This window comes from Somniosus microcephalus, chromosome 5 (genome assembly GCF_052327205.1).
Source record: "Somniosus microcephalus isolate GS21.2 chromosome 5, FLI_Smic_1.0, whole genome shotgun sequence".
Lineage (NCBI taxonomy): Eukaryota > Metazoa > Chordata > Chondrichthyes > Squaliformes > Somniosidae > Somniosus > Somniosus microcephalus.
The window spans coordinates 68,260,835-68,287,793 of record NC_140991.1 but is presented as its reverse complement, the minus strand read 5'-3'; the positions used below and the strand labels follow the sequence as shown (position 1 = coordinate 68,287,793).

Genomic DNA, 26,959 nt, shown 5'->3' with positions numbered 1-26,959 from the left:
TGATCAGGTTCCGCAATAGGCCGTGCGTTCTTGCGCCCATTAAGTTTAGTAGTACCAATGCCTTTTTCTCATCGGCTACTTCGTTTGCCTTGCAATATACTTCAACTCTTTCCACATACGTGGTCTGGTCTTCTATTGCATTATCAAAGGCAGTGATATTGCCAGTCTTCGGCATCTTGGAAATCTAAGATGGCACCTCCCGCGCTTTGCCTTCTTCCCCGATTGAACAAAATGGCGCCTCCCGTGCTTTGCCTTCTTCCCCGCTGGATTAAGATGGCGCCTCCCGCGCTTTCTGTCTTCTCCGCTGCTGCTAGCGCTGTTGCTGGCATTTTTATGCCTTGATGGCGACGCCATATGGTCTTCGCGCACTTCCACCCCGCGCTGCTGCTAACGTCACTCTCCGCGGTCCCCGTGGCAAACTGCAGCTCCTCGCGGCTTTCTGCGCTTCTAATTTCTTTTATTTTCCCGTCGTCAGAGCAAACCCTACGGGACACTTTCCTCCCTCTTCTCGGGTCTGTACGCTGCCCGGCTTCGTAGCACCGGCCGCGCCCTGTGTGCTCCACCCTCCCTCTCTCTCTCCTCTTCCCGACAACGCTGCTCGGCCCCGTTGAAAAGCCACCCGATCGAGCTCTAGCCCGCCGCAGCCCAGGAGGGATCAGTGTACTACCTGCCACCAGCCCGATTAGCTGGAACACCATAGACAGGATAACCAAGCCCCACTCTCGACAGCCTCTCCTGCAAATCTTCAAATCCGATGAATCAGAGGCGGTTGCCCACGGTCGACGCCCGTTTCTTCTGGGTTTTTTTTCTTCCTTCTGGCCTCGACCTCTAACAACTTCGCTTCAGGGATGGCTCCCCATGAGGTGGTGCAGAATTGTAGGTAAGTTCGGATCTGCTCGTCGCCAGTATTATGTCCGTGTGTAATTGAGACACGGACTGCAGGAGTTGGTTACAACAGGTGTTTACTGAGTGGAGGCAAAACTGGAACTACTATGCAAAGTTACTACACAGGCTTATATACAGGGGTGGTCACTACTGGTACTGCAGTATACAGGGGCTGCAGAATATAGTTCCTTCTGCAAAGTACATACACTACAGTTTGCACATGGCCTGTTTTTTGGCTGAAAGTGTCTAAAATGGTGTGCACACGCTCAGTCTGTGCCAGAGGTACAGCACCCTACAGTCGTCCAGGGAAGCCCCCTGAAACTGGTGTGAGGCCCATCGCCCTGTGCAAATCGGGGGCCCAATGCCTATTTAGTCCCCTTTCCAAAATCGGTTTGCGACTGACCACAGTATGCGACTGTAGATGTGTGATGTAGAAATACAGGACGTCTTAAATTAAGAAGCCTTAAGCAAAGCTTTGAGATTAGGAGTTTTTTTTTTCCATACATAGTCTTAGAATCAACTTCCAGATAAAGCCATTAATGTATCATTTGGTATCTGTAAGAAAGTGCTGGATAAATATTTAGTTACGAATATAATTGAAGGTTGTAATAACAATTAGTACAAATTAAGAGTGTGGCATATGATGGTTTTCTGCTGTTGTGACCTTGGAAAATGACAAGCCAAAGAAGACAAATTTCCCAGGATGTAAAGGTAGATTTTCTTCTCTTGGAGTTCAGTGAGATGACGCAACTCTCCATGCTTTTCCTCCCACAGCCTCTCCTGTTTCCTTTAAATAGCTATTGTGGGCCTGCACCTACTACAGGCACAGTGTTGCATCCCGGTGAAATCTCAGGAAATCCTGGAGGATGCAAAGGGGTTGGAGACCTGACATCAGGTCTCTGTCCATTTTTCTTCTACCCTGCAACTGTGGAACATCGATTTCCCAGGCACGGGGGCTGAGGAAAATCTACCTTATATAATGTAGAATGCAGAATTATTCTGGCATCTTGATTTATTTACCTTTTGAGTGACAAGGTAAAAGCGAACCTTCCACAAGAGAATGAATAGGTTGGGTAGAATGTATGAGAGAGTGATTGGTCTATGGTAGGAACCCACTTTCACCTCTGCAACATCACCGGGCTCTGTGCCTACCTCACCCCTACTGCCATTGAAGCCCTTATCCATGTTGTTGTTATCTCCAGACTAAATCGCCTGGAATTTCTGCAGGAGTTCTCTGGCAGGAGACTGAGGGAACCCCCAGAAAATGACACATGTCCATGCCAATGATTACGCCATTTCTCTATGGTTTCTGCCGATCTTCTGCTGGCATTTTAGCAGGAGATCAGGAAAACACAGTGGAAATTCAGGGACATTTACCCTGATGCTCACCTCACTAGCCTCTCAAGTTCTGCTCTTCACAAATTTCCATTGGTCCCTAACTCCACCATTCGCATGCCTATCCAGCACCAAGTATTGGGCACTTCTTTAATCCTATGTTCCAACACAGTCCCTCCAAACTAATTATGCTGGTCTCCTTTGCAATCTTCCCTCCCTTTGGCGGCAGAGCCTTCAGCCATCTCAGCCCTACGTTCTCGAACTCTTTCCTTACCTTCCTCCACCTAGCTACCTCCCTCCCATCATTCAAAAGCTCCCTCAAGCCTACTTCTTTGAACTTGCCTTTGGCCACTACACCAACCCTTTTCCCAAACCATTCGGTATCCATGAAGTGCTTTGGGTTACTTTATTAATTAAAGGCAATGTACAAGTGTAATTTGTTGTTGAAGGGCTTTGTCGCATTCTGTGTTTCTGCATTCTTAGGAGCAAACCCACATAATAGAAAAATCTTAATTAGTGAAATTTGTTGCATTTTCATTATCTTCACGCTGTTAATGCCACCTTCAGGGTAGGCAGCAACAGTGAGAAGTCAGCAGCTTTCACTGCTTATAATTACAGAGGAGTTTGTTTCTCGGTTATCTGCAGGATCCTGGGCTGTCTGTTTTGGTTTTGGTGGCTGTGATTTCTTCACTAATTTTTATTCATAAAATTGTTATTCCCGGGGGAGTGCCTTTGCCACTGAAAGTGATTTTGTAGAATTGCCACTAAAATGCTTTGACTTTTATGTTTATCAAGTTGAGAAGCATCAGTACTGGTGAAGGGAACATTATAAAATTAATGTTTCATTTTTACACCAGATCGAATTGTCTTCAACCTGAGAAGGGTATTCCTTTCGGCCGTAATATAACCGTTTTACCAGAGCTCTGTGCTAGGAGGCTGCACAATTATAGTTGGTTAAGTTCCAGCAGTATACTTCAGGGCCCTTAGGCTTTAGTTTTTGCCAGCCTGTACCTAAAGTCTTTGAACGTAGGGAAGTGGGTTGTGTTCCTAAGGGGAGAGAGTGTGCATTCCATTTTGGGCAGCTCGCGATTCTATTTCTGCCAGTCGATCGCCCAATAACTTGCACGTGGGTAGTCAAGATCAATTTGAAGGTCAGTTTAGGTCAAGCAGGGTTAGAGGGTAGGAACCAATGTGGGGGAGGGAGAAGGGGGAGGCGAGGGTAGGAAGGCAAGTAGGAATGAGAGTGGGAGCGGGGAAGGGGGAGAAGAGAGGAGATGGGGAGAGGGGAAAGGAGTAAGGAGGAGGATGTAGGCGAAGAGGGAGGAAGGAGATACAATGGGGGTTACAACAGTGGAAGGGATAGCAGTTTGTCAGGGGCTATTATGACTTGTCTACTACATTGACCTACAGGATCTAAAACTAACACCTCTCTCAAAACATTACTGCAACCAAAATAATGTTAAATTGAAAAATTGTTTTCAAAACAATTACATAAAGAACAGAGGCATTATGATAATACCGAGGATTGGGGCCGGGAGCGGTGGCGATCGGGAGTGTGGGTAAATGTGGGATCGGGAGGAGCACTCCTTCTCCTGCTGGCTCCACATTCGGGTAAGTTACTTACTGTACCTTCTTTGTTGCAGGCGATCCCTCGGGTAGGTTTTTCCCTGAGAGCAGCCCACGAGGGTGAAATCTGCCTCAGGACAAAACAATCTTGAAGAGGGGACTTCAAGCAGGGATTAGGTCCCTTATTTGCAGACCCTAAAATCTGCTTCAGGTCTGGGCAAAGGACTCCTCTCATTTGTCCTTATCCAATATGCCGAGTGGCGCACTTCCTGCCGCTATTTCAGGGGTCTTAGGCGTCTGCACATTACCCGAAAAACGGGCAGTGCGCGATGCAATTTCTAGGCCATTGTGTTTTATCAGGTTATGCAATGTCGTCTAGGGCTAGAAATTGGGTTGCTTTGCAAATGCCCTAGCGCCCGGGTGCGGCACTGCTAACGCCTCCCGCGAAATTCAGCAGGAGGCTAGCGGCAGCAGTAGCTCCCCCCTCCACTGCGCCGGTGATGATAACATCATCGGCGTGCGCAGCGCCCCGTTTGCAAACTTCCCTTGCGCCCCCTGACCTATCGGCGGGTGATATGTGCGACAGGATCAGGGGGCGGTTTTGCAGCAGCGGTAGCTATACCCAATTTTTCCCCCATTATGTTTTTAAAAAAACAAAACAATTACATAAATCCAGTCACTTGGCTATTCTTGTGGCTGAGTAGTTCAAAGACACACAAATCAGAAAGGTCCCAGGTTTAATTCCCAGCTTATTCGAGCTCAGCTAGCCAGATAAGTCAGGATCTCAGTGCCTCTAGGCTAGGGAGAAAATAAAATCAGCCTGTGTTCGCAGTCTTGATCATTAACTAATGACACTCGCAGGAAAATGTCCATGTGTGTAGGTCAGGTTCAGCTGTGAATTATCTGCTGACACTCAAGGTGCTTTGAAATTATTGTAGTTCTGTTGACCCCTGACACACAGGATCCACGCAGGCAACAGCGCCACAGAGAGGTGGCATTAAGTTTCGGATTGCCCTCACAAAACCTGGGGTCAGTATAAAAACCACCTTCACTGTTGCACAGGGGGAATTTCCATGTGGGCGAGGTGATTGCTGCCACATGTAGAACTGTGTCCCACCGTGAGTCACCACTCTCAGGCTGGAGGGGAGAAACAACAGGAGGTAAAATAAAGGGGGGGGGGGGGAGAAAAATCAATCCTTCAACATCAAACAGGCGCATGCAAGATGATAACAGCCTGAAATTAAATAATTCAGAGAAAAACAAGTGCTGATGTACAAATGCACACAGGTGTGTGGTGCGAAGAAAGTTAACTTCTAAATTGTTGAACATTAAGCTATTGCGGTGGAATTTTCGGGGTGCAAAGCAAATACCCGGTGTAAAAGATCCAGGAAACTTGGGCACACATGTAATTACACATTTCCTCGCTCTTTTATGCCGGTACATCGATCAGTGCACTTGAACGCATCGTGGTCATTATAATGGCTTTGCGCACTGGTTAAGAAGACATACGTGCAAAGTTCCTGCAATTATGCTGCTCAAAACAGATGTAAAGTTAAGCCCAGAATTTTAGGCGTAGCAGGAAATAGTCATTTTGCTGGGGTTTTATTTGGAGTTTTTGAGTGATTTAAAAAGAAATCTCCTCACAGAGAACTGTACTATCTTTGTTGTTTCTTTGAATGCATTTTATGGCATCAGCATAAGTCATATTACAAAATTGAAAAGCTTCCATGATTGTATGCTCTTAAACAGACTATGCCTAATGTTCATGATTGATAGTTAGATGGCTTGAAACTTAAAATTTTATACTTTAAGAAGGAATATATGCTGTGAGTTCGGCGCTTTCCTCGGGCCCCGATTGTTTACACTGAATTCTGCTTGTTTACACCCATTTTTACGCTCTGGCATATGTTAATGAGATTGGCAGGAAATTTGAATGTAAATGGACATCGGCAAAATGGGCGCACGAACGGGCGTAATTTCGAGTGAAAATTCACGATTATGCCCCCACAAGAAATTCCACCCCATCATGACTACCAAACTAGCTTTTTAATCCTTCACTGTAGATAATTAATAAAGTTGGCACGGCATGTGGATAGCTGATGAATTATGATCACCTGCAGCATAATTTCAGGCATGTAAAATTGATACCATTTTTGGAAGGTAATTCAATTACTTATGAAGAAATGAGTTTTATTGAAAGGAAAAATGTTTTTCGCAATGTGTAGTGTTGCAGATTAAACTTTAGTATCCGTAATTGCTTAATCTTCACTGAGAATTATAAAAACTGAGAAAAGGTTGCTTCAAAACCCTTTAAATTACACCAGTTCGCTCATATAGGCCTAGAGATACGGGCACACCTTTTTTGGGCATGTGGGGGATGGGGAGAGAGCAGGGATCAATCCCCCTCCCCGAATGGTGAGGTCCAAGGCGCCCCCATTATTGGGCCTCGTGCCTCATTTCCATCAAGCCAGTGAGCTCCGGACAGCAACAGAGCAGTTGTAAGGTTCTACCATGTCCCCCAACATCCACTTCCCCCTCACCACCCCCCACCACCACCACCCGTAAAAGCTTTTCAGTGCCCCAGCAGCCCTCTGCAGTTAAATAAACGAAAAATAAACATGAAACTGTGGCAGAGCCACCAAGGGGTTCTTATATTGTTGTACATAATTGCCTGTAACAAAGTCAATCGGTATCTGTATTCGTTTGCTGCATGTTAACAGCGCGGTCTCTAAAGGGTTAAGACCAAGCGCGATGACGTCATCACGTGGGTCACGTGACGTTCCCAACGGCGGGAAACGTGATGACGTGATGACGTCATGACGTCAGACTGAGGAGCCTCCCCTCTCAGTCCTCGTGGAGCCAGCTTTAAGCAAAGACCTGTGTTTGAGTTCTCCTGTGTTTTTGAATGTTACTTCCACCAGTTTGCATTAAACATCGTTTTGGTTAGCTGATTGCCTCGCTCTTAGTAATTTCGTCAGGAATTCACGAATTCCTACAAAACTCTCAACCTTCAGGGGTCCAAGCCTTGCTCCCAGCATTGACCCACAGGTGGGATCCAGTTCCGCCCTTTAGTTGGCTGGTATGCCCGGTCTCACCAGGCATAACGCAGACAATCAAACGCCAGGTCCCTCGGAGGGCTGGAGCGCTCCTGCTTGTAAATGGGATGTGCAGAGAGGTGGTCCCTTATCCAGGGAACTCCTGTGCAAGGCTGGGACACGGTTGTGCTGGATCTATGGCGGGAGTGTGCCGCGAGGGCCTCGGATTTTCATCCCTTTTATATCTGCAAATAAAAACCTTTCTTCTGTGGCACTTCCTATCTACAAAACCTTACTTTTTGTTGTATGAAAATAAATGACTCATTTTCTGTAAATGCAGCACGAATGTTTGACTATTAAGCAGTATGGGGAATTTGTTGCTGCAGAAAATGCTTCCAGAAGTGAAAACATTTTCAGACATGCCAAAAACTCTTTATAAAACATTCCCTTTATTATTTCAATGCATCCACCTAGATAGTGATGGGCACAGCGACACAGCCCACATACAGCTGCACGTGCATGATGAATTGTGGAGCTGCATTAACATTTCAAACCTATTATCCATTAACAATTCTCATATTTTAAAGATTTATAACTTGAGAAACATGTCTGATGCATTAAAGTAGGGTTGAAGGAACCAACTTGCAATGGCTTAATTCTAATCTTAGTAGCTCAAGCCCGTTGAAGCTAGAATTGAACATCAAACCCTCCTGCGTTAATGCATTCTAAATGGGCCACTGAAACAAAAGTCACTACAACTGTCCTGCTGTCCTGCTGACATACCACCTGGGAGTTAAAATCCCTCCTGTAAGTGTGTTTTTGATAGAACCTAGAGAATGCTACGTTTGATGCAAATTGACTTTTTTCGAACATAATAAAATCTCACCACACGCAAGCTTTCAGGATTGAGCTCTCCCTCTGCTCTGGCCCTTGCTTTTTACACTCCGACTGATTATCTTTTCTGTTGACTTCAATGGAAAAGAGTTTCTGGGTGGGGTGTAAAACAGGCTGCCGATTCGCGATTGCCCGTTTTGGGCTACTGCCCAAGGCCAGTTTAACCCCTCGTACATTCACTCACTGTTCCACCACCTCCCTGGATACAACAACAACTTGCATATAGCACCTTTAACGTTTCATTTCGTTGAATACATTGTGACTGTGCTGTCACTTTAAGGGCAATGCCATGTTGTTCTTTTTCATTCAGTGCATCTCAGAATTTTAGACGCATATTTAAATAAAGTGAATTAATCCAATTTCTTTTAAGAAGCATGCCATAGAGATTAAATGTTTATAAATAACAAATGCAGTAATTGGCAGGAGTACAAGGAAATTGAAAATCTAAAAAATAAGAAAAATGTAGACTGTTGGGAAGTTCAAGTGAGGCTTATTTTCTCTTTCAAACGACAAGTTTGACACGATACTTGTGATCTGTCAGTATGTGATTTTCTTATTTAGACAATTTTCTTTCCGACTATGGCTCTTAATCTGAAGTAAACACAGTATTGAACATGGTCAAGTTGAACTTTCTTCACAGGAGCATTAGTCTGTTTTAAGTAAGTTGTTATTTGGCATTAGGTGCCATTTTTTATGTACTTGTTCATAAAGGATCTTTAACTACTATATGAAATCTTTTGTTCATTCTTTCAGAGTATCAGAGCATCAGGACTGGTGTTGCTGGAGACAATTCTTTTTGGAGCTTTGCTTCTGTATTTTCCAGTAAGTGTTTAATGATTTATGTTCAAATCCATGATTCAGTGTAAGTACTGTAAGAAAGGTTTTGATCTATGGGCAGATATATACCCAAATATAACTCTAATGAAATAGTCTGCTTGGAGCCATTTTCACTGTCAGCACTTATCTAATATATGGCAAGCTGCCTAAGTGTTGAGGTGATGCAAAAAATAAATGGGCAATCACATTTACATTTATTTCTGTGCTGTTTTAACCATATACATTTACAAAGCTGTATTGCTTTCTACTAGCAGGGTAAGTACCACGAGCTGAATATACTCTAAAAGGCTACTGTGTTCTTCAGACAGCTAATGCAAATGGCTTGACATACCAAAACCTTCATGCAGTCGTACTCAATTGATTTTTGCTCTGCTTGGTTGTGTTGCATTCTAGTGTGTTTACCAACCTGTTAAATCGTTATAACTTGGACATTTACATTAGGATTTGTATGCGATACTACTTTGACACAGTGTATAACAACATTTTGCTACACAGACAAATTTATACACAACTATTTAAAATATATTTTTACTTCATGCTTTTGTATTTTCAAGGTTAGCCATCCTTTTCTTTTATTGAAGTGTTTTGAAATTCTTGTTGGGATTTGTCAATATTTGCTCATTTGATACTTTCTTTGACAAGCTGGTATGTTTTCCTCATCTTGCACATTATAGGTTAGGAAAGCACTTTTGGAGATTTGAGCTTAAAATGGTATCGTTTTGCTGTTTGCTTTGTCAGCTGTGTTTTTCATTTGTGAATTTGTTACTATTTGCTGAGTAACCCAACCAATTATGACTTACCTGCAATGGACACTTTTTTACACTTCTGAATCAGCTGAATTGCTTTTTCAAATGGCAATATCAGTGCCTTTTCATGAATCCAGCTGTGCTGGGAGGTAAACCTTTGAGACAGTGCAGAGCAACAGCACACACTTCACTGACCAGGACCTTAACATCCTGATAGAGGGCCTGCAAGAATTCCAGGCTGCCATGTTTGGGACATGGACCCATCCAATAAATTTAATGAGGGCCACAGCGAGCGTGGCAGGAGATCGCCAGGAGAGTGAACTCAGGCTCCACCACATGCGGACCTGGTATGAGGGCCAGAAAAAGTTCCATGACCAAAGTAGTAAGGAAATTCTCACTGTCTTAAGGGATTTTCTTGGCGGCGCAGTTTACTATTGTAAATGAATGAAACATAGGACCTGAAATTCCTGGAAATGCCTTGGGGCTGCGGGTGGATGGGGAGCGGAGCGAAATTTCTGCTCACCCATTGTGGATGAACTTGACCCCATTGAAATCCCGAGGTCAGGCTACTTAACATATCTGGGATCTGGGCGGATGTCTGTGCCATTTCTGGTACAACTGGGAGTCCTGCTTGAGGTGGGGGGAGGGAGCAGAGGTTTTTTTGCTGCACCACATTGCTACAGCATCACTGAGCTGTGTGGCTGGACAGCATTCATTGAAAAGATGCCAGCAAACAGATCCAGACTCCATCTGCTAGTGTTAGAATTGTAATTAATTGCTCTCCAAGAAAAGCCAGGGAATTCCAGAACTCCCTCCCTCGTACCCACGACCCTTGCAATGCTGGATGCCAGGAACTCATGGGTGTCCCTGAGGTCCAGCATAGCTGGACAGGTGGCCTTATTATAGACGAACTCCAAAAAGGGGCACAATTTCTGGCAACCTCAGTAAAGGGGCGGAGCCCTGCCAGATCAGAGCCCCCCCCCCCCCCAATTCCAGCCCCCTCCATCCAATGACAGTGTGCTGCCAAACTGCCCTCCCCAACCCCAGGAATTTCAGGGCCTTCGTTTCGACTGAAATTAAGTGATAGTAAGTGCAATTGAGGAACAAACATAACTACATTTATAATACTGGAGTGTGTAGTAGACTGCAATTATTGAAGATTGAAATGTTCCTTGCTTTTCAAAACTGTGCTCTTACAATGGAAGAAATGAATGAATAGTCATAGATACAAATAGTTGATTTGATGAAAATGCTATGGTGGGAATTCTCTGAGTGAGCGTGGGCAGTGGGCACTTCACCCACTGGCAGTGCACATCAGAAAGTCACTGGCAATGCACCTGTGATTTTTGGTTATGTGTTGTTAGGGGACAAGGTTCCTGGAATATTACCTCCTATATGTCTAATTAATCTTGCTAATTTTTCCTCTTCCAATTCTGCCTTGGGGCAAAACTGAAATGAAATGAGAGAGCCCAGAAAGAATGGATGGTGGAGCATATCAGGAGAAATGGTGTAGTGCATTGGCATAAAGGTCATTGAAGGTGCGAGGCTGAAGGAGATGGTGTCTTGATGAATCCTTTGATATGTATCATATCAAATCCATGTTATCATAAGCACCATAAAGTAAATTTTGAGACTCTGCTTCTGGTGTGTGATCTCACTCAGTGTGAGCCAGATTGGACAATGAGATGTGGAGGCCATCATTCCCAATTGTAGCACTCATGATTTTGCAGTCATTAATCAGGCACATTGACCTCTGTCTGATTCTCCGATTTACATTCCCGTCAAGCAGCATTGAGAGTGCAGTCTCACAAAACACACACTGATATGTTACATCAATATACGTATGCCAACTGATTGTGCACAACTCTTTCATAGTGTCAAAGAGTCATAATGGCACAGAAGGAGGCCATTCGGCCCATCGAGTCCGTGCCAGTTCTCTGTAGCAATCCAGTCAATCCCATTCCCCCGCTCTATCCCCGTAACCCTGCAAGTTTATTTCCCTCAAGTGCCTATCCAGTCTCCCCTTGAAAACATTGAGTGTCTCTGCTTCCACCACTTCCGTTGGCAATGAATTCCAGGTCATCACCACTCGCTGCGTAAAAAAGTTTTTCCTCACATCCCCCCGTATCTCTTGCCCAAAACCTTAAATCTGTGTCCCCTAGTCCTTGTACCATCAACTAGTGGGAACAGCCTTTCCCCAGCTAGCCTATCCAAACCCATCATAATCTTGTACACATCTATCAAATCACCCCTCAACCTCCTTTGCTCTAGAGAAAACAAATCTAGCTTCTCCAACCTGTCCTTGTAGCAAAGATCCCCCATCCTCGGAACCATTCTGGTTAATCCCCTCTGCACCCTCTCAAGGGCCTTCACATCCTTCCTAAAGTGTGGTGACCAGAACTGGACACAATACTCCAGTTGTGGCCTAACCAGCACTTTATAAAGTTTCAGCATAACTTCTCTACTTTTGTACTCAATACCTCTATTCATGAAGCCCAAGATCCCATATGTTTTGTCAACCACTTTCTCAATATGTCCTGCCACCTTCAGGGACCTATGCACATTAACTCCCAGGTCCCTCTGTCCCTGCACACTCTTTAAAACTGTGCCATTAAGTGTATATTGCCTATCCCTGTTCCTTCTGTCAAAAAGCATCACCTCGCACTTCTCTGTATTACATTTCATCTGCCACTTGTCTGCCCATTCTGCTAGCCTTTCTATATCCTGTTGCAGTCAATTGGTATCATCCTCACTGTTTGCCACACCTCCAAGTTTGGTGTCATTGGCAAATTTAGAAATTCTGCTCTGTATTCCAATATCCAGGTCATTTATATATATTTCAAAAAAAGCAGTGGCCCCAGCACTGACCCTTGGGGAACACCACTGTCTACCATTCTCTGGTCTCAAAAACAGCCATTTACTACAACTCACTGTTTTCTGTCCTTAGGCCAATTCCTTATCCAAGCTGCCACTGACCCACCTATCCCATGAGCCTCAATTTTGTTAACCAGCCTTCTATGTGGTACTTTGTCAAACGCCTTCCTAAAATCCATGTAGACAACATCAGTGCATTCCCTTCATCAATCATCTCTGTTACTTCATCAAAAAATTCAATTAGATTAGTCAAACATGATCTGCCTTTTACAAATCCATGTTGGCTCTCCTTAATTAGCTTAAACCTTTCCAAGTGCCCGTTAATCTTTTCCTTGATTATTGTTTCTAAAACTTTACCCACCACTGATGTTAAACTGACTGGCCTGTAGTTACTAGGATTGTCTTTGCACCCTTTCTTGAACAATGGTGTCACATTTGCCACTTTCCAATCCTCGGGCACCTTCCCCGCATGGCCATGTACCTTCCCCTTTCACTGGCCATGTACTGAAAAAGCAACACGTAAATTGGTAGGTACGCTTAGATACCGATAATATCCCATTTGTTCTTTACACAGAGCAAGGTCAGCAGCCTCCCGAAGGATGCTAAACACCATCATTTATCAAGCTTCCTGAGTAATTACCACACTGGCACTAAGCAGCAACCCAGCAAGAGTGACCTTCTGGGTATTATTCAGTGATGTGAAAGAAGAAGCACATCTGGCAATGTAGCAGAAGTCAGTGCTGAGGAGCAGCACATGATGGGCAGAGGTCCCCTGGGCTGCCTGCCCCTCAATAATGCCAGGAGAGTACATTTACATGCACTTGTTTTCCACTTACATGCACCTGGAGCACATGGAGTGTGTAGTGTATTCACGTGACTTCATGCCCATGTTGATTCAAAGGACGGAGAAACAGTTGTGTGCACAGTAATCTACCGTAGAGCCAACAACTATACCGGTGACAAATGCACTGGTGAGCTCTATTATGCAGGCCTTAGGCACAGAGGAGCATCCCTTATGAATGCTCTCACCCCTTTTGGAGTCAAGATCTAGAAAGCGGAGTCAAGGCCAATCATTAGGGAATTTCAGAGATCTCAGAAAGGCTTGGAATTTTGTCCACAATGTGTTATGCCTTGTCAGACATGGCTCCAGCTGTGGCAGGCGTAGAGAAGAGCAGGAGCTGTCAAGTGATAGTTCCATGCTAGCAACTTGCAGCGCACAACTATCTCATGGGAGTACACTAGAAAGCATTAAGGCCCCATTGCACCATGGCACAACTGGTCATATCAAAGCTACCTACTCATGTAAGTAGCTAGTCTTTGTAAACGCAGGTAGCTGAACAAATAGAATCATAGAATATTACAGCACAAAAACAGGCCATTTGGTTCATTAAGTCTGTACTGATGTCCTTCTCTGCATGAGCCACCTAGTTTAGTGCCTTTAATATTCCTCTTTTCAAGCAACTGTTTAATTCCCTTTCTAAAAGAATTTATAGATTGTGTCTTAACAATGGTTTGTGGCAGAAAATTCTATATTCTAACTAGGTTTCAGAGTTTCCTCATCAGATATACAGGAGACATGTGTCTTCCATGTGGTGGAAGAATCTATGTAGGACAACTTCCAGTCTATGAGCCACCTTGATATTCGAGGCATCTAATGTCATTTACCAAGCTCACTCATCACCAACTACATAGTTCAGGTCCTCATGTGAGGGGTGTTGATAAAGAGACATGCCCACCATGAGGCCTCCATGGTTCTCAGCGAAAGGCCAGTGTAGGCCGGAGATGTTCCTTTCTGCAACAATTTCCCTTTTATAGATACATAGATACATAGAAGATAGGAGCAGGAGTAGGCCATTCGGCCCTTCGTGCCTGCTCCGCCATTCAATGAGATCATGGCTGATCCTTTAATTCAGTATCCCGTCCCCGCCTTCTCTCCGTAACCCTTAACCCCTTTTGCCCGTAGAAATATATCTAATTCCCTCTTAAATATATTTAATGAGCTGGCGTACACTGCCCTCTGTGGCAATGAGTTCCACAGGTTCACCACTCTCTGAGTGAAGAAATTCCCCCTCATCTCTGTCCTAAATGGTTTAGCCCTTATCCTTAAATTATGTCCTCTAGTTCTGTTCTCACCCGCCAAGGGAAACATTCCTTCTGCATCCAGTCTGTCTAGACCTGTCAGAATTTTATACACTTCTATGAGGTCCCCTCTCAATCTTCTAAACTCCAGTGTGTACATCCCTAAACTACATAGTCTCTCCTCATAGGTCATTCCCGCCATTCCTGGTATCAGCCTGGTGAATCGCCGCTGCACCCCCTCCATGGCAAGAACATCCTTCCTCAGATGAGGCGACCAAAACTGTACACAGTACTCGAGGTGTGGTCTCACCAGTGCCCTGTACAGCTGCAGCAAGGTATCCCTGTTCCTGTATTCTAACCCTTTTGCTATGAAGGCCAGCATACCGTTTGCCTTCTTGACCGCCTGTTGCACCTGCATGCTCGCCTTCAGTGACTGGTGTACAAGAACACCCAGGTCTCTCTGTACTTCCCCCTCTCCCAATCTATTGCCATTTAAATAATAATTTGCCCTCCCGTTCCTGCACCCAAGGTGGATAACTTCGCACTTGTCCACATTATAGTGCATCTGCCATTTATCCGCCCAATCGCCCAGTCTGTCCAAATCGCTCTGGAGCTTCCTGGTCTCTTCCTCTGAGCCCACCCCCCCTCCTAGTTTAGTGTCGTCTGCAAATTTGGAAATGCTGCATCCGACTCCCTGATCCAGGTCATTAATGTAAATTGTGAACAGCTGGGGGCCCAGGACAGATCCCTGTGGTACCCCACTTGTTACTGCCTGCCATTCAGAAAATGAGCTGTTTATTCCAACTCTCTGTTTTCTATCTGACAGCCAGTTCCCTATCCACGCCAATACTTTCCCCTTTATCCCATGAGCCTCAATTTTCCATGCTAATCTTTTATGTGGGACCTTATCGAAGGCCTTTTGGAAGTCCAGGTACACCACATCTACTGGCTCTCCCCCATCTATTCTACCAGTTACTCCCTCAAAAAATTCCAATAGATTAGTCAAGCACGATTTACCCTTTGTAAATCCATGTTGACTCTGTCCTATCCTGTCCCCATTTGCTAAGTGCTCCGCTATTTCATCCTTAATGATGGACTCCAGCATTTTGCCCACAACTGATGTAAGGCTTACAGGTCTGTAATTACCTGCTTTTTCCCTACCCCCCTTTTTGAATAGTGGGGTAACGTTAGCTACCCTCCAATCCATGGGCACTGTTCCCGAGTCTAATGAATTCTGAAAAATCATCCTTAGTGCATCCGCTATCTCTAGGGCCACCTCCTTCAGTACCCTAGGATGCATGTTATCAGGCCCTGGGGATTTGTCCACCTTCAATCCCTTTAGCTTCCTTTTGCAGTACATCCACTTTTCACCTTGGTACTAAAGCTCGCACTGGATCGAAGAACGTCCTTCCATTGTTTGTCTAGAAACTCTGAACCATGGAGGAGAAATGCCTTATATGCTATAAGCTTAGCCTTAATGAAGATTTTGGTGTCGTGGAAGAAAAACAAGTAAGACCGAAGTATCCTTTGCCAATGAAATGTGTCCAGATTAATGCTGACATCCAGCTGGAGCACCAGGTACCAATATCAATCAAGAGTTGGGATAGAGTTCCCCTGCATCTCCCAATGAATATCTTTGAGCTCCCCTCTTAAGTTGTGTAAAGTCATAATATGTCACCTTGGGGACACCCATCACCATATTCTACTAGTTAGCTGATTGTTCAAGATGATGAGTAGAGTGCACCAAATCATCAGGTTAGTCTGCTAGCAATGTGCTCAAAAAGGAGTGCTCAATTCTTTCAGAAAAGTATGCAACAGATACTCCAAGACCATCCCTTTTGATGCCTTGCAGCACCTCATTGATGAAGGCTTTGAATAGGCTGGGTGTCAGTGCTCACCTTGCCTCACTCTTTTGAGAAAATTAGGTTCAGAAAATCTCCCATCTGCCCTTGCACAGATATTAGAGCACAACTGCACAGCACAGATAAAATTCTAAGCAATGTACTCCCATAGCTTTCAGCATTTTTATGAGGGCTGCATGAGGTACATGCCTTACATAATACTCATGAAATGAATGTAAATGGGTTTCCTCAAGCCTTATGACATTTCATCACCTTGTATAAGGCCACAAACTGACCTACACGCTCCTGATGCGAGTGAAATCCAACTGTTTTCTTTCTGATGGAGGCAGAACCACATATAAAGAATGAGGGGGTGACATTAGCGGGAACTACAAGATTTGGAGAAGAAGATAAGTACATAAAACGTGCCAAAATAATTTGTTGGACATCCCCCCTCCTCTCTCAGTTGTTGTGTCTATGCTTTCTGATTACTTTTCAGGCCCTCAAAGCATCCATTGTATGTGCTGCACCAACCCAAAGAATTATCTTAGGAGCCACTAATATTCTTGAGAATTTTCTGTAGTTTTCAGTCTCACTAGGATGCCCCTACTTTTGGATAGAAACCACAAATGTACTAAGGGTATGTGTATGGGTACGCGTATATGTTTGTGAATGAAAATATGAATTTGCGACTGACCCAGCCCCCTTACGTTCTTTCGGCCTATGTCTGTCACCTCAACCCGACCGCCTTCCCAGTCCCAGGCACCAGCAACCAGTATTTCTTTAACAACTAGGGAGAGACAAGATAATTTCTGCAGCAATCACAGTTAGGATCCTGAGTCTGGCTGCACGTCTCTGTGGGAGATGATTACAAAAAGGAAAAAAAGAGGAAGAAAGAGACATATGGAGAAACATAAGAACATAAGAACATAAGAACATAAGAAATAGGAGCAGGAGTAGGCCAATCGGCCCCTCGAGCCTGCTCCACCATTCAATAAGATCATGGCTGATCTGATCCTAACCTCAAATCTTCTATCACTCTGCATCCACCCGAACCCATGTGATCTCCCGGGAGAGGCGAAAAACCAGATAAAGACCCAATGGCCAATTTGGGAGAAAAAAATCTGGGAAATTCCTCTCCGACCCATCTAGGCGATCGAAATTCTTCCAGGAGATCACTCTGTCCCTATATTTTCTACAGTACTTACCTTCTGTAAAGGCGATCTCCACCCCAGCCAGGAACAGGAATAAAACCATCTCCTGAAATCTAACAGAATTAGAACACAGTAGGAGCAGAACAAGGCTACACGGCCCCTGGGCCCGCTCCACTACCCACAGGGCCATGACCATTCCGAACCCAGACTCATGTCCAATTTCCTGCCCGCTCCCCGTAACCCTTTATTCCCTTTACTTCTAGGAAACTATCTATTTCTGTTTTAAATTTATTTAATGATGTAGCTTCCACAGCTTTCTGGGGCAGCAAATTCCACAAACCTACCACCCTCTGAGTGAAGAAGTTTCTCCTCATCTCAGTTTTGAATGAGCAGCCCCTTATTTTAAGATTATGCCCCCTAGTTCTAGTTTCACCCATCATTGGGAACATCCTCACCGCATCCACCCGATCAAGCCCCTTCACAATCTTATATGTTTCAATAAGATCGCCTCTCATTCTTCTGAACTCCAATGAGTAGAGTCCCAATCTACTCAACCTCTCCTCATATGACCACCCCCTCATCCCCGGGATTAACCGAGTGAACCTTCTTTGTACTGACTCGAGAGCAAGTATGTCTTTTCTTAAGTATGGACACCAAAACTGTATGCAGTATTCCAGGTGCGGCCTCACCAATACCTTGTACAACTGCAGCAATACCTCCCTGTTTTTATATTCCAACCCCCTAGCAATAAAAGCCAACATTCCATTGGCCTTCTTAATCACTTGCTGCACCTGCATACTAACTTTTTGAGTTTCGTGCACCAGGACCCCCAGATCCCTTTGTACTACAGTACTTTCCAGTTTCTTGCCATTAAGAGAAGGAAACCATTCAGATGAATACATAGAGTGGCAGTTATATCGAAGAGAGAAAAGACAGAGGAGGGAGACATGTACAGAAAGAAGAGGAAAGAATGAAACATTTGCAAGCAAACAGAGAAATATAAACACAGAGGTGTGAGAGAACGAGAACATGGAAGAGATAAGAGTGAAAGATAAACCAAAACGGAGATGAAGACAGAAACATAGAGAGTAGGAAACACATAAAGAAACAGTTCCTGCAAAAGAAAGATACATTTTTTGTCCATGAACAATTCCAAGTGAGATCAAGTAGGAATGAGTAAAGTAGATTGGAAGGTGGGTTTCTAAACTGTATTAAAACACTGTACTTTGTGCTCCAATAATCTTAATAAAGCAAAAAGTTCTCTTTTCAGTAATACTGGTGTACAGCTACAACTTTTAGTCCTGTTCTGCAAGTGAATATTTCTTAAAGGATTTCCTTCAGAATATACTTCTGATTTGCTTCATTTAGAGAAAAACTATCATTAAGATAACTGATTGCTTAGCATTAGTGATACTCTCTACAAATGTCATGGTAAGTATGTTTTTGTAGAAATATGCTATAAAGAAAATAACAGTTCATGGATTCTACCTCTGAGAGTCACGATGGTGTTTCTTGTGACCTGGGATCAGTTTTCCATTCTTCAGCTTCCCATCTTCAGCTTTGGTAGTCTTTCTGGCATATTCTGACTATAACCAGTTCATCTTGATCAGCAAAGATCACATGTAAATGAATGAGTACCTCGGTGTCCAGGATTTTGGCTTTCAATTTGATCTTCATGAAGGTATGAAGTTGCTATGGATGGAATTTACCTAGTTTGCAGATATAGTGCCAGTAACAAAACAATAGACAAAGATGTGGATGATTACAGCATTTTACACCTTGAGTTTACTACTGAGCCAAGTTCAATGCTGTTTCTAGACTTGATCTTTGCATCATCGGAATGCTAGGTTGGCCATTTTGATTTTCATCAGCACATGTCATTGGACAGCACACTACCAAGCTATGTGAAGTGCTTCACGGATTTCAGAATGGATTCTCTATACAGAAGTTTGGAAGGCCCTGGCAGAAACTTTACTTATATTTTGGTGAGACTATTGAAAACATTTCTGTTTAATGAACAGTTAAAGACAATCATAAAAGAAGTCCATTCGGCCCATCGTGCTGGCTTTTTGAAAGAGCTATCCAATTAGTCCCGCTCCCCTTCTCTTTCCTCATAGCCCTGCAATTTTTTTCACTTTCAAGTATTTCTCCAATTCCCTTTTGAAAGATACTATTGTATCTGCTTCCACCACTCTTTTAGGCAGTGCATTCCAGATCATAACAACAAGACTTAACATAAAGGGTGATTTTCAGCCTTTTTACAGCTGGCCTTGCCATTGAGAGAACATATCGTAAATTGAGGTAGATAATGTGCATGATTCTGTATAGGGCGAGTGGGCGATCTACCCCGATGACGGAATTTCTAACAGAAGCTCTCGGCTCTCGCTGGGAATGCAAAGTTGGGAAAATTACTCCTACAATTTTTTCCCTTATTGGTTTAAAGAAAAAGATATGCATAAAAAGTGAAAAATGGCGACGGTTCAACTAGAAAGGAATTTCTGAGTTTCCTTATTTTGTATTGGGTACTATGAAAGTCAGTTAAAGTGCCACAATTAGCTACAGCAGTGTTGGTGTGAAACTGCTGGGATTTGCCATTTGTTGTGCTACATTGAAATGTTCTAACAGCAGCGAACACCTGAATACGTTTAGTGACTGAAAGCTTACAGGTCAATATTTAAAAGCACATCTAATAACAAGCTTTGTTTGGTACAGGTTTTCTTTCGGAGTATGGCAGTTTCAAAATGGTCATTACAATTTTGATTGCAATGTAAGCAACTAATTGGAACTGGAATTAGAATGATTCAGTTTAATTCCGTGTCATCAATACTATTGTCAATGCCACGCATTCAGTTAGAATTGCTCTGTCGCTTTGCAGTTTTCTCCTCTTCCTTCTGAAGACTCAGCTCGGGGTACAGCTATACAGGCACTGGCTGCACTCCAGTAACTCGACCACATGGCCAGTCATCATGTATTCAGATAGGCTATTTGACCACAGTCAACATGACCCTATCCTCACCCAACATGCACTTTCTAGCAGGAATCACTGGATAGTGAGAAGGGGTGGCTGAGCCTCCCCCTTCCTAGACCAGGAATGCTGAGACCAATGATAGCGGTTCACCCACCTGAGATCAGCTGACTCAGAACAGTCCAGGAACTGAAGCTGGACCTCCCTGCTTGGTATTATGCAGTTTCACACCAGGCCGTGAACTGAGCCATGAGGGGTCTAATTTACTGGCAAGTGTTACACAAGCATAACTTTTACTGGAAGCTGGCTGACTGTTAATTGATAGTGAGCCACTTGTGTCCTTGTTATAGGTTTCGTACAGTCTCCATGCTGCAGGCAGTACAAGCATGCAGGGAATTGGTGCTTTGTTTGTCAGCACAGGCTGCTTGTTTACGCTCTGCCCATAAGATTCCACCATAAATCTTCTGTAAAAGTTTTGGTCGTTTTTTTTTAAAGATGCGTTAATGACAAAATTGTTTGGCAATCTATTTCTGTTTGTGAACAGACAATGCGATGGCATAAATGAGGTCAAATTGCATCGTTGTGCTAGGTATCTATGACGACATTGCGATAAAAATGGTGCATGGTTGTTCTGAACACTAGAAAGCATGGAGGAGGAAGCCCACTTTACCCACACACCATGGACTCTCTCCACCTCAAAAAACGTGACCTTAGGTAGGGTCTCTCAGAAACGTCTCAAATGCAGTGACTCTTAAGTAACAAAATATTGTGCATAAATAATCCATGATCTCAAACATAATCAAGTGAAATATGGGTTAGATTTTTGTCTTCACCACCTGGTGGTAATCTGTCTCGGGGTATATCGCCCACTCGCCCTATACAGAAGCCATCTGATTAATCATTCCAGATTACCTCCCAGGCAGTGATGATGAAAATCTGCCCCAATATATTCATACCCTCATCTCAACTATAAACACTGGCCTACTGCCCTCCACAAATAACACCTTTCCCCTCAGCCCTGACAGTACACGATCAATTGTTCTCCCACCTAAATATAAAAGAAGGTTTGCCACATACTCGGGGTAATTTTGACTTTGTGCGATAGTGTAAAATGGGCAGTAGCGAATCAGCAGCCCATTTCTCATCCCTCTTGATTTTTGAGGTCAGTGAAAATAAAAAATCGGGGGAGATGTGAAATGGGCTGCCGATTTGCTATCGCCCCACTTCGCACTGTCACACAAAATCAAAATGACCCCCATTGTCCTTTCAGGAAAACAGGCTTTTTAACCATTTCCAGTGTGCAATTTTAGATCTTAAATTTATTCAATTCATGACCTGCATAGCATGTTAAGTAGCTAAGTTAAGGTATAGGGTGAAGTGTTTAATTGTGAGGAGAGTTTGTCTTTGAAACCCTGACACCCACAGGATCAGTGATCCTCTCAGTTTCTTCACAGGTTGCTGTTTTTCACATTCTATCTGTCTCTCTTCACCACGTTATGTTTTCTCCCTCTTTATTTTTTCACTCAGAATATGCAGATTTCTGCATTAGAACTGGATCGTATGCCTGCTATTATAACAATGAATAGATATCATACTTCACTCTGTGATAATATACCACTTTAGTGAAAATTCATTATCGACTCTATTTACAAACTGTACAACATATAATACTCATAATCAATTCAGATAATCACTTGAGTCTGTTACTGCAGACAAGCGAAATGATTAAATAAAGCGAACTGGATTCGATATACCTTAGTACAAAAGCAAAATACTGCGGATGCTGGAAATCTGAAATAAAAACAGAAACTGCTGGAAATACTCAGCAGGTCAGGCAGCATCTGTGGAGAAAGAAACAGAGTTAACGTTTCAGGTCGATGAACGGTTGTTTTTCGGACTGGAGGAAGGTATACAGTGGTGTTCCCCAGGAGTCGGTTCTAGGACCACTGCTTTTCTTGATATATATTAATGACTTGGACTTGGGTGTACAGGGCACAATTTCAAAATTTGCAGATGACACAAAACTTGGAAGTATAGTGAACAGTGAGGAGGATAATGATAAACTTCAAGAGGACATAGGCTGGTGGAATGGGCGGACACGTGGCAGATGAAATTTAACGCAGAAAAGTGTGAAGTGATTCATTTTGGTAGAAAGAATGAGGAGAGGACATATAAACTAAATGGTAAAATCCTGAAGGGGGTGCACGAACAGAGAGACCTGGGGGTATGTGTGCACAAATCGTTGAAGGTGGCAGGGCAGGTTGACAAAGCAGTTAAAAAGGCTTACGGGATCCTGGGCTTCATAAATAGATGTATAGAGTACAAAAGTGTGGAAATTATGATGACCCTGTATAAATCACTAGTTCAGCCCCAACTGGAGTACTGTGTCCAATTCTGGGCACCACACTTTAGGAAGGATGTGAAGGCCTTAGAGAGGGTGCAGAAAAGATTTACGAGAATGATTCCAGGAATGAGGGACTTCAGTTATGTTGATCGACTGGAGAAACTGGGGTTGTTCGGTTTGAAGCAGAGAAGATTGAGAGGAGATTTGATGAGGTGTTCAAAATCATGAGGGGTCTGGACAGAGCAGATAGAGGGAAACTGTTCCCATTGGCAGAAAGGTCGAGAACCAGAGGACACAGATTTAAGATGATTGGCAAAAGAACCAAAGGCGACGTAAGAAAAAACTTATTTACGCAGCGAGGGGTTGAGATATGGAATGCACTGCCTGAAAGGGTGGTGGAGGCAGATTCAATCACGGCTTTCAAAAGGGAGTTGGATAAATATCTGAAGGAAAGAAATTTGCAGGGATACAGGGAAAGGGCGGGGGAGTAGGACTAGCTGAAGTGCTCTTGCAGAGAGCTGGCATGGGCTCAACGGGCCGAACAGCCTTCTTCTGTGCTGTAACCATTCTATGATTCTATGATGATTCTATGACCTTTCGCCAGGCGATGCTCATGGGTAGTCTGGGAACTGAAGGTCTACCCCAGGCCCTCTGCAGCCTAACTGCAAGAATGGTTTACATATCACTGTTATACAGCATGTTTACTTAAGCAATGCGCATCATGAGGGACACGAGGTCAAACTGTTACACTTTTTACTAATGTATGCATATTAAAAAATATTTCCAGTCTGATTTTCCAAGCAGATTACAAAATTCTCTTAAGGTGCAAGTATTCTCATTTAATGACATTATAAAACATGTCATCTTTCTGATATACCTATCAATTCGTCCAATGAAAAGCGACGAGTTAGGAAAGTAACTATAGGTTTTTATTGACTAAATAACAGAGCCCACCCTCATGGGTGATCGGATCCAGCAAGGAGGAATACCAGCCAGTCGACTACCTTTATACCTGGGCAGGTAGGTGGAGCCATGGGCGGAGTCAGTGATGGTCAGCCCAGGTATAACAGTGTGACAAGAGGCGACCTCGTATAGTGATACAACAGTGAGAACAGTGATAACAATATAACAGTGATAACTATAGTGTAACGATAGTGAACGATAAAAGTGGTTTACCACATTCACCCCTTCTTTAGATTTGAGTCCGGCGGGGTGAAGTGTACTACCAGTTCTGGTATGTCAGTCTGTCCGGAGGCCTCGTAAGCCTCTCCGATCGTCGCAGCGGCGGTGTTGCATTATCCGGTGTTAATGCTGGTGTCTGCGTGGTCGGCGAAGGCTCGTGGGGTTCCAGCATGCCGTCTACCTGGGCTGGAATTGGGGGGGTGGTGGGGGGGGGTAAAGGTGGTGTCTCCGGAGTGCCCGAGGGTGCGAGGTCTCGTAAGGAGACAGTATCCTCCCGCCCGTCTGGGTAAGCCACGTAGGCGTACTGGGGGTTGGCGTGCAGGAGGTTCACCATCTCGACCAGGGGGTCCGTTTTATGGGCCCTCACGTGCTTTCGCAGCAGGACGGGCCCCGGAGAGGTCAGCCAGGTTGGTAGAGTGGTTCCCGTAGTCGACTTCCTGGGGAAAACAAACATTCGTTCATGGGGGGTGGCGTTAACGGCAGTGCAAAGTAGTGACCGGATGGAATGCAGCGCTGTCGGGAGGACTTCCTGCCAGCGGGAGGTTGGGAGGCCCTTAGACTTTAAGGCTAAGATGACGGCCTTCCAGACAGTCGCGTTCTCTCTTTCCACCTGGCCGTTCCCTCGGGGGTTGTAGCTGGTGGTCCTGCTTGCTGCAATACCTCTCGCTAGTAGGAACTGGCGGAGTTCCTCGCTCATGAAGGAGGAGCCCCGGTCACTATGTATATAGTTCGGGAACCCGAACAAGGCGAAGAGTTCGTTCAGGCATTTAATGACCGTGGTACTGGTCATGTCTGGGCAGGGGAAGGCAAAGGGGAAACGGGAGTACTCATCAACGATGTTGAGGAAGTACACATTACGGTCGGATGACGGTAGGGGCCCCTTAAAGTCGATGCTAAGGCGCTCGAAGGGGCGGGTGGCCTTGATCAGGCTTGCTTTGTCCGGCCTATAGAAGTGCGGTTTGCACTCGGCACAGGTCTGGCAGTTCCTGGTCATGGTCCTGACCTCCTCGATGGAGTAGGTCAGGTTGCGGGCCTAAATGAAACGGTAAAGTCTGGTGACCCCGGGGTGGCAGAGGTCGTTGTGGAGGGTCTGAAGTCTATCAATATGCGCGCTGGCGCATGTAATTCGTGAAAGAGCATCGGGGGGTTCGTTCAGCTTGCCTGGCCGGTACAAGATCTCATAATCGTAGGTGGATAGCTCGATTCTCCACCTCAAGATCTTGTCATTCTTGATTTTGCCCCTCAGCTTGTTATTAAACATGAAAGCGACCGAACGCTGGTCAGTGAGGAGGGTAAATCGTTTGCCTGCCAGGTAATGCCTCCAGCGTCGTACCGCCTCCACGATCGCCTGGGCTTCCTTCTCGACCGACGAGTGTCGGATCTCAGGGCCCTGTAGGGTCCTTGAGAAGAAGGCCACCGGCCTCCCCTCCTGGTTAAGGGTAGCGGCTAGGGCGAAGTCGGATGCATCGCTCTCCACTTGGAAGGGGATGGACTCATCCACTGCGTGCATTGTGGCCTTGGCTATGTCTCCCTTAATGAGGGAGAAGGCCGCGCACGCCTCCTCCGTGAAGGGGAAGGATGTGGACTTCATGAGGGGTCTGGCTTTGTCCGCATAATTGGGCACCCATTGGGCATAGTAGGCGAAGAGTCCCAGGGTTCTCTTAAGTGCCTTAGGACAGTGGGGGAGGGGTAGCTCCATGAGGGGGCGCATTCTTTCGGGGTCGGGGCCGATGACTCCGTTCTCTACTACACAGCCGAGGATAGCAAGGCGTGAGGTGTTAAACACACATTTCTCCTTATTGTAGGTGAGGTTCAGCCGTTGGGCCGTACGGAGGAATTTCTCCAGATTCACATCATGGTCCTGCCGGTCGCGGCCGCAGATGGTGACGTTATCTAGATAAGGGAACGTGGCCTGCAGTCCGTTCTGGTCGACCATCCGGTCCATCTCCCTTTGGAAGACCGACACCCCGTTGGTGACGCCGAAGGGGACCCTAAGGAAGTGGTAGAGGCGCCCGTTCGCCTCGAAGGCGGTATACTGGCAGACCTCCAGGCTGATAGGGAGTTGGTGGTAGGCCGACTTAAGGTCGATGGTTGAGAATACTCGGTATTGTGCAATCTGATTGACCATATCAGATATGCGGGGAAGGGGGTATGCGTCCAGCTGGGTGTACCTGTTTATGGTCTGGCTGTAGTCGATGACCAAGCGATTTTTATCGCCGGTCTTAACGACCACGACCTGGGCACGCCAGGGGCTGCTGCTCCCCTCGATGATGCCCTCTTTCAGGAGGCGCCGCACCTCATAGCTAATGAAGGCCCTGTCCCCGGCGCTGTACCGCCTGCTCGTGGTAGCGACGGGTTTGCAGTCGGGGGTTAGGTTAGCGAACAGGGAAGGTGGCAGGACCTTGAGGGTGGATAGGCTGCAGGTGTTATGCGGTGGGCGGTTTAACATCCGCTGGTTGTCGACTGTGAGTGGGGGGAGGGGTCCACCGTATGCTAGGGTGACACTTTGGAGGTGGGATTGGAAGTCCAGCCCTAGTAGGACGGCAGCGCAGAGCTGGGGGAGGACGAGGAGTTTAAAGTTTTTATACTCCGTACCCTCCTCACTGACCAGCGATCACCCATGAGGGTGGGCTCTGTTATTTAGTCAATAAAATTGATATACCTATCAATTCGTCCAATGAAAAGCGACGAGTTAGGAAAGTAACTATAGGTTTTTATTGACTAAATAACAGAGCCCACCCTCATGGGTGATCGGATCCAGCAAGGAGGAATACCAGCCAGTCGACTACCTTTATACCTGGGCAGGTGGGTGGAGCCATGGGCGGAGTCAGTGATGGTCAGCCCAGGTATAACAGTGTGACAAGAGGTGACCTCGTATAGTGATACAACAGTGAGAACAGTGATAACAATATAACAGTGATAACTATAGTGTAACGATAGTGAACGATAAAAGTGGTTTACCACACTTTCGTTCTACCTTCCTTCATGAATTTGAGTATTATAGTTCCACAGGAACAGGGTGAAAACTTAGCTTAGTGATTCTTTTTCTTCAAAAACTTAGGATTTTTTAGGTACTTGTTATTTTAAGTGTTGACCCTAAAATTCCAAGGGCCAAGGAGGACGGTTTTATGACACTATGTCCATGGGACAGGGTTGACAATTTGGGTGGAACGTGGGCAAAAGAGATTTCCTCCCCTTTACAGTCTAGTTGGAAATGTAGAC

The 26,959-nt window shown here is 45.0% G+C and overlaps 1 protein-coding gene across 1 annotated transcript in view; it reads left to right on the top strand.

Moving 5' to 3' along the window:
- Positions 1-26,959, top strand: part of gpr158a (G protein-coupled receptor 158a) — a 702,414-nt gene that overhangs the window by 398,875 nt on the left and 276,580 nt on the right. The window contains 1 exon segment of the mRNA XM_085987742.1: positions 8,469-8,537. Within this exon segment, the coding sequence (XP_085843868.1) occupies positions 8,469-8,537 (69 nt within the window).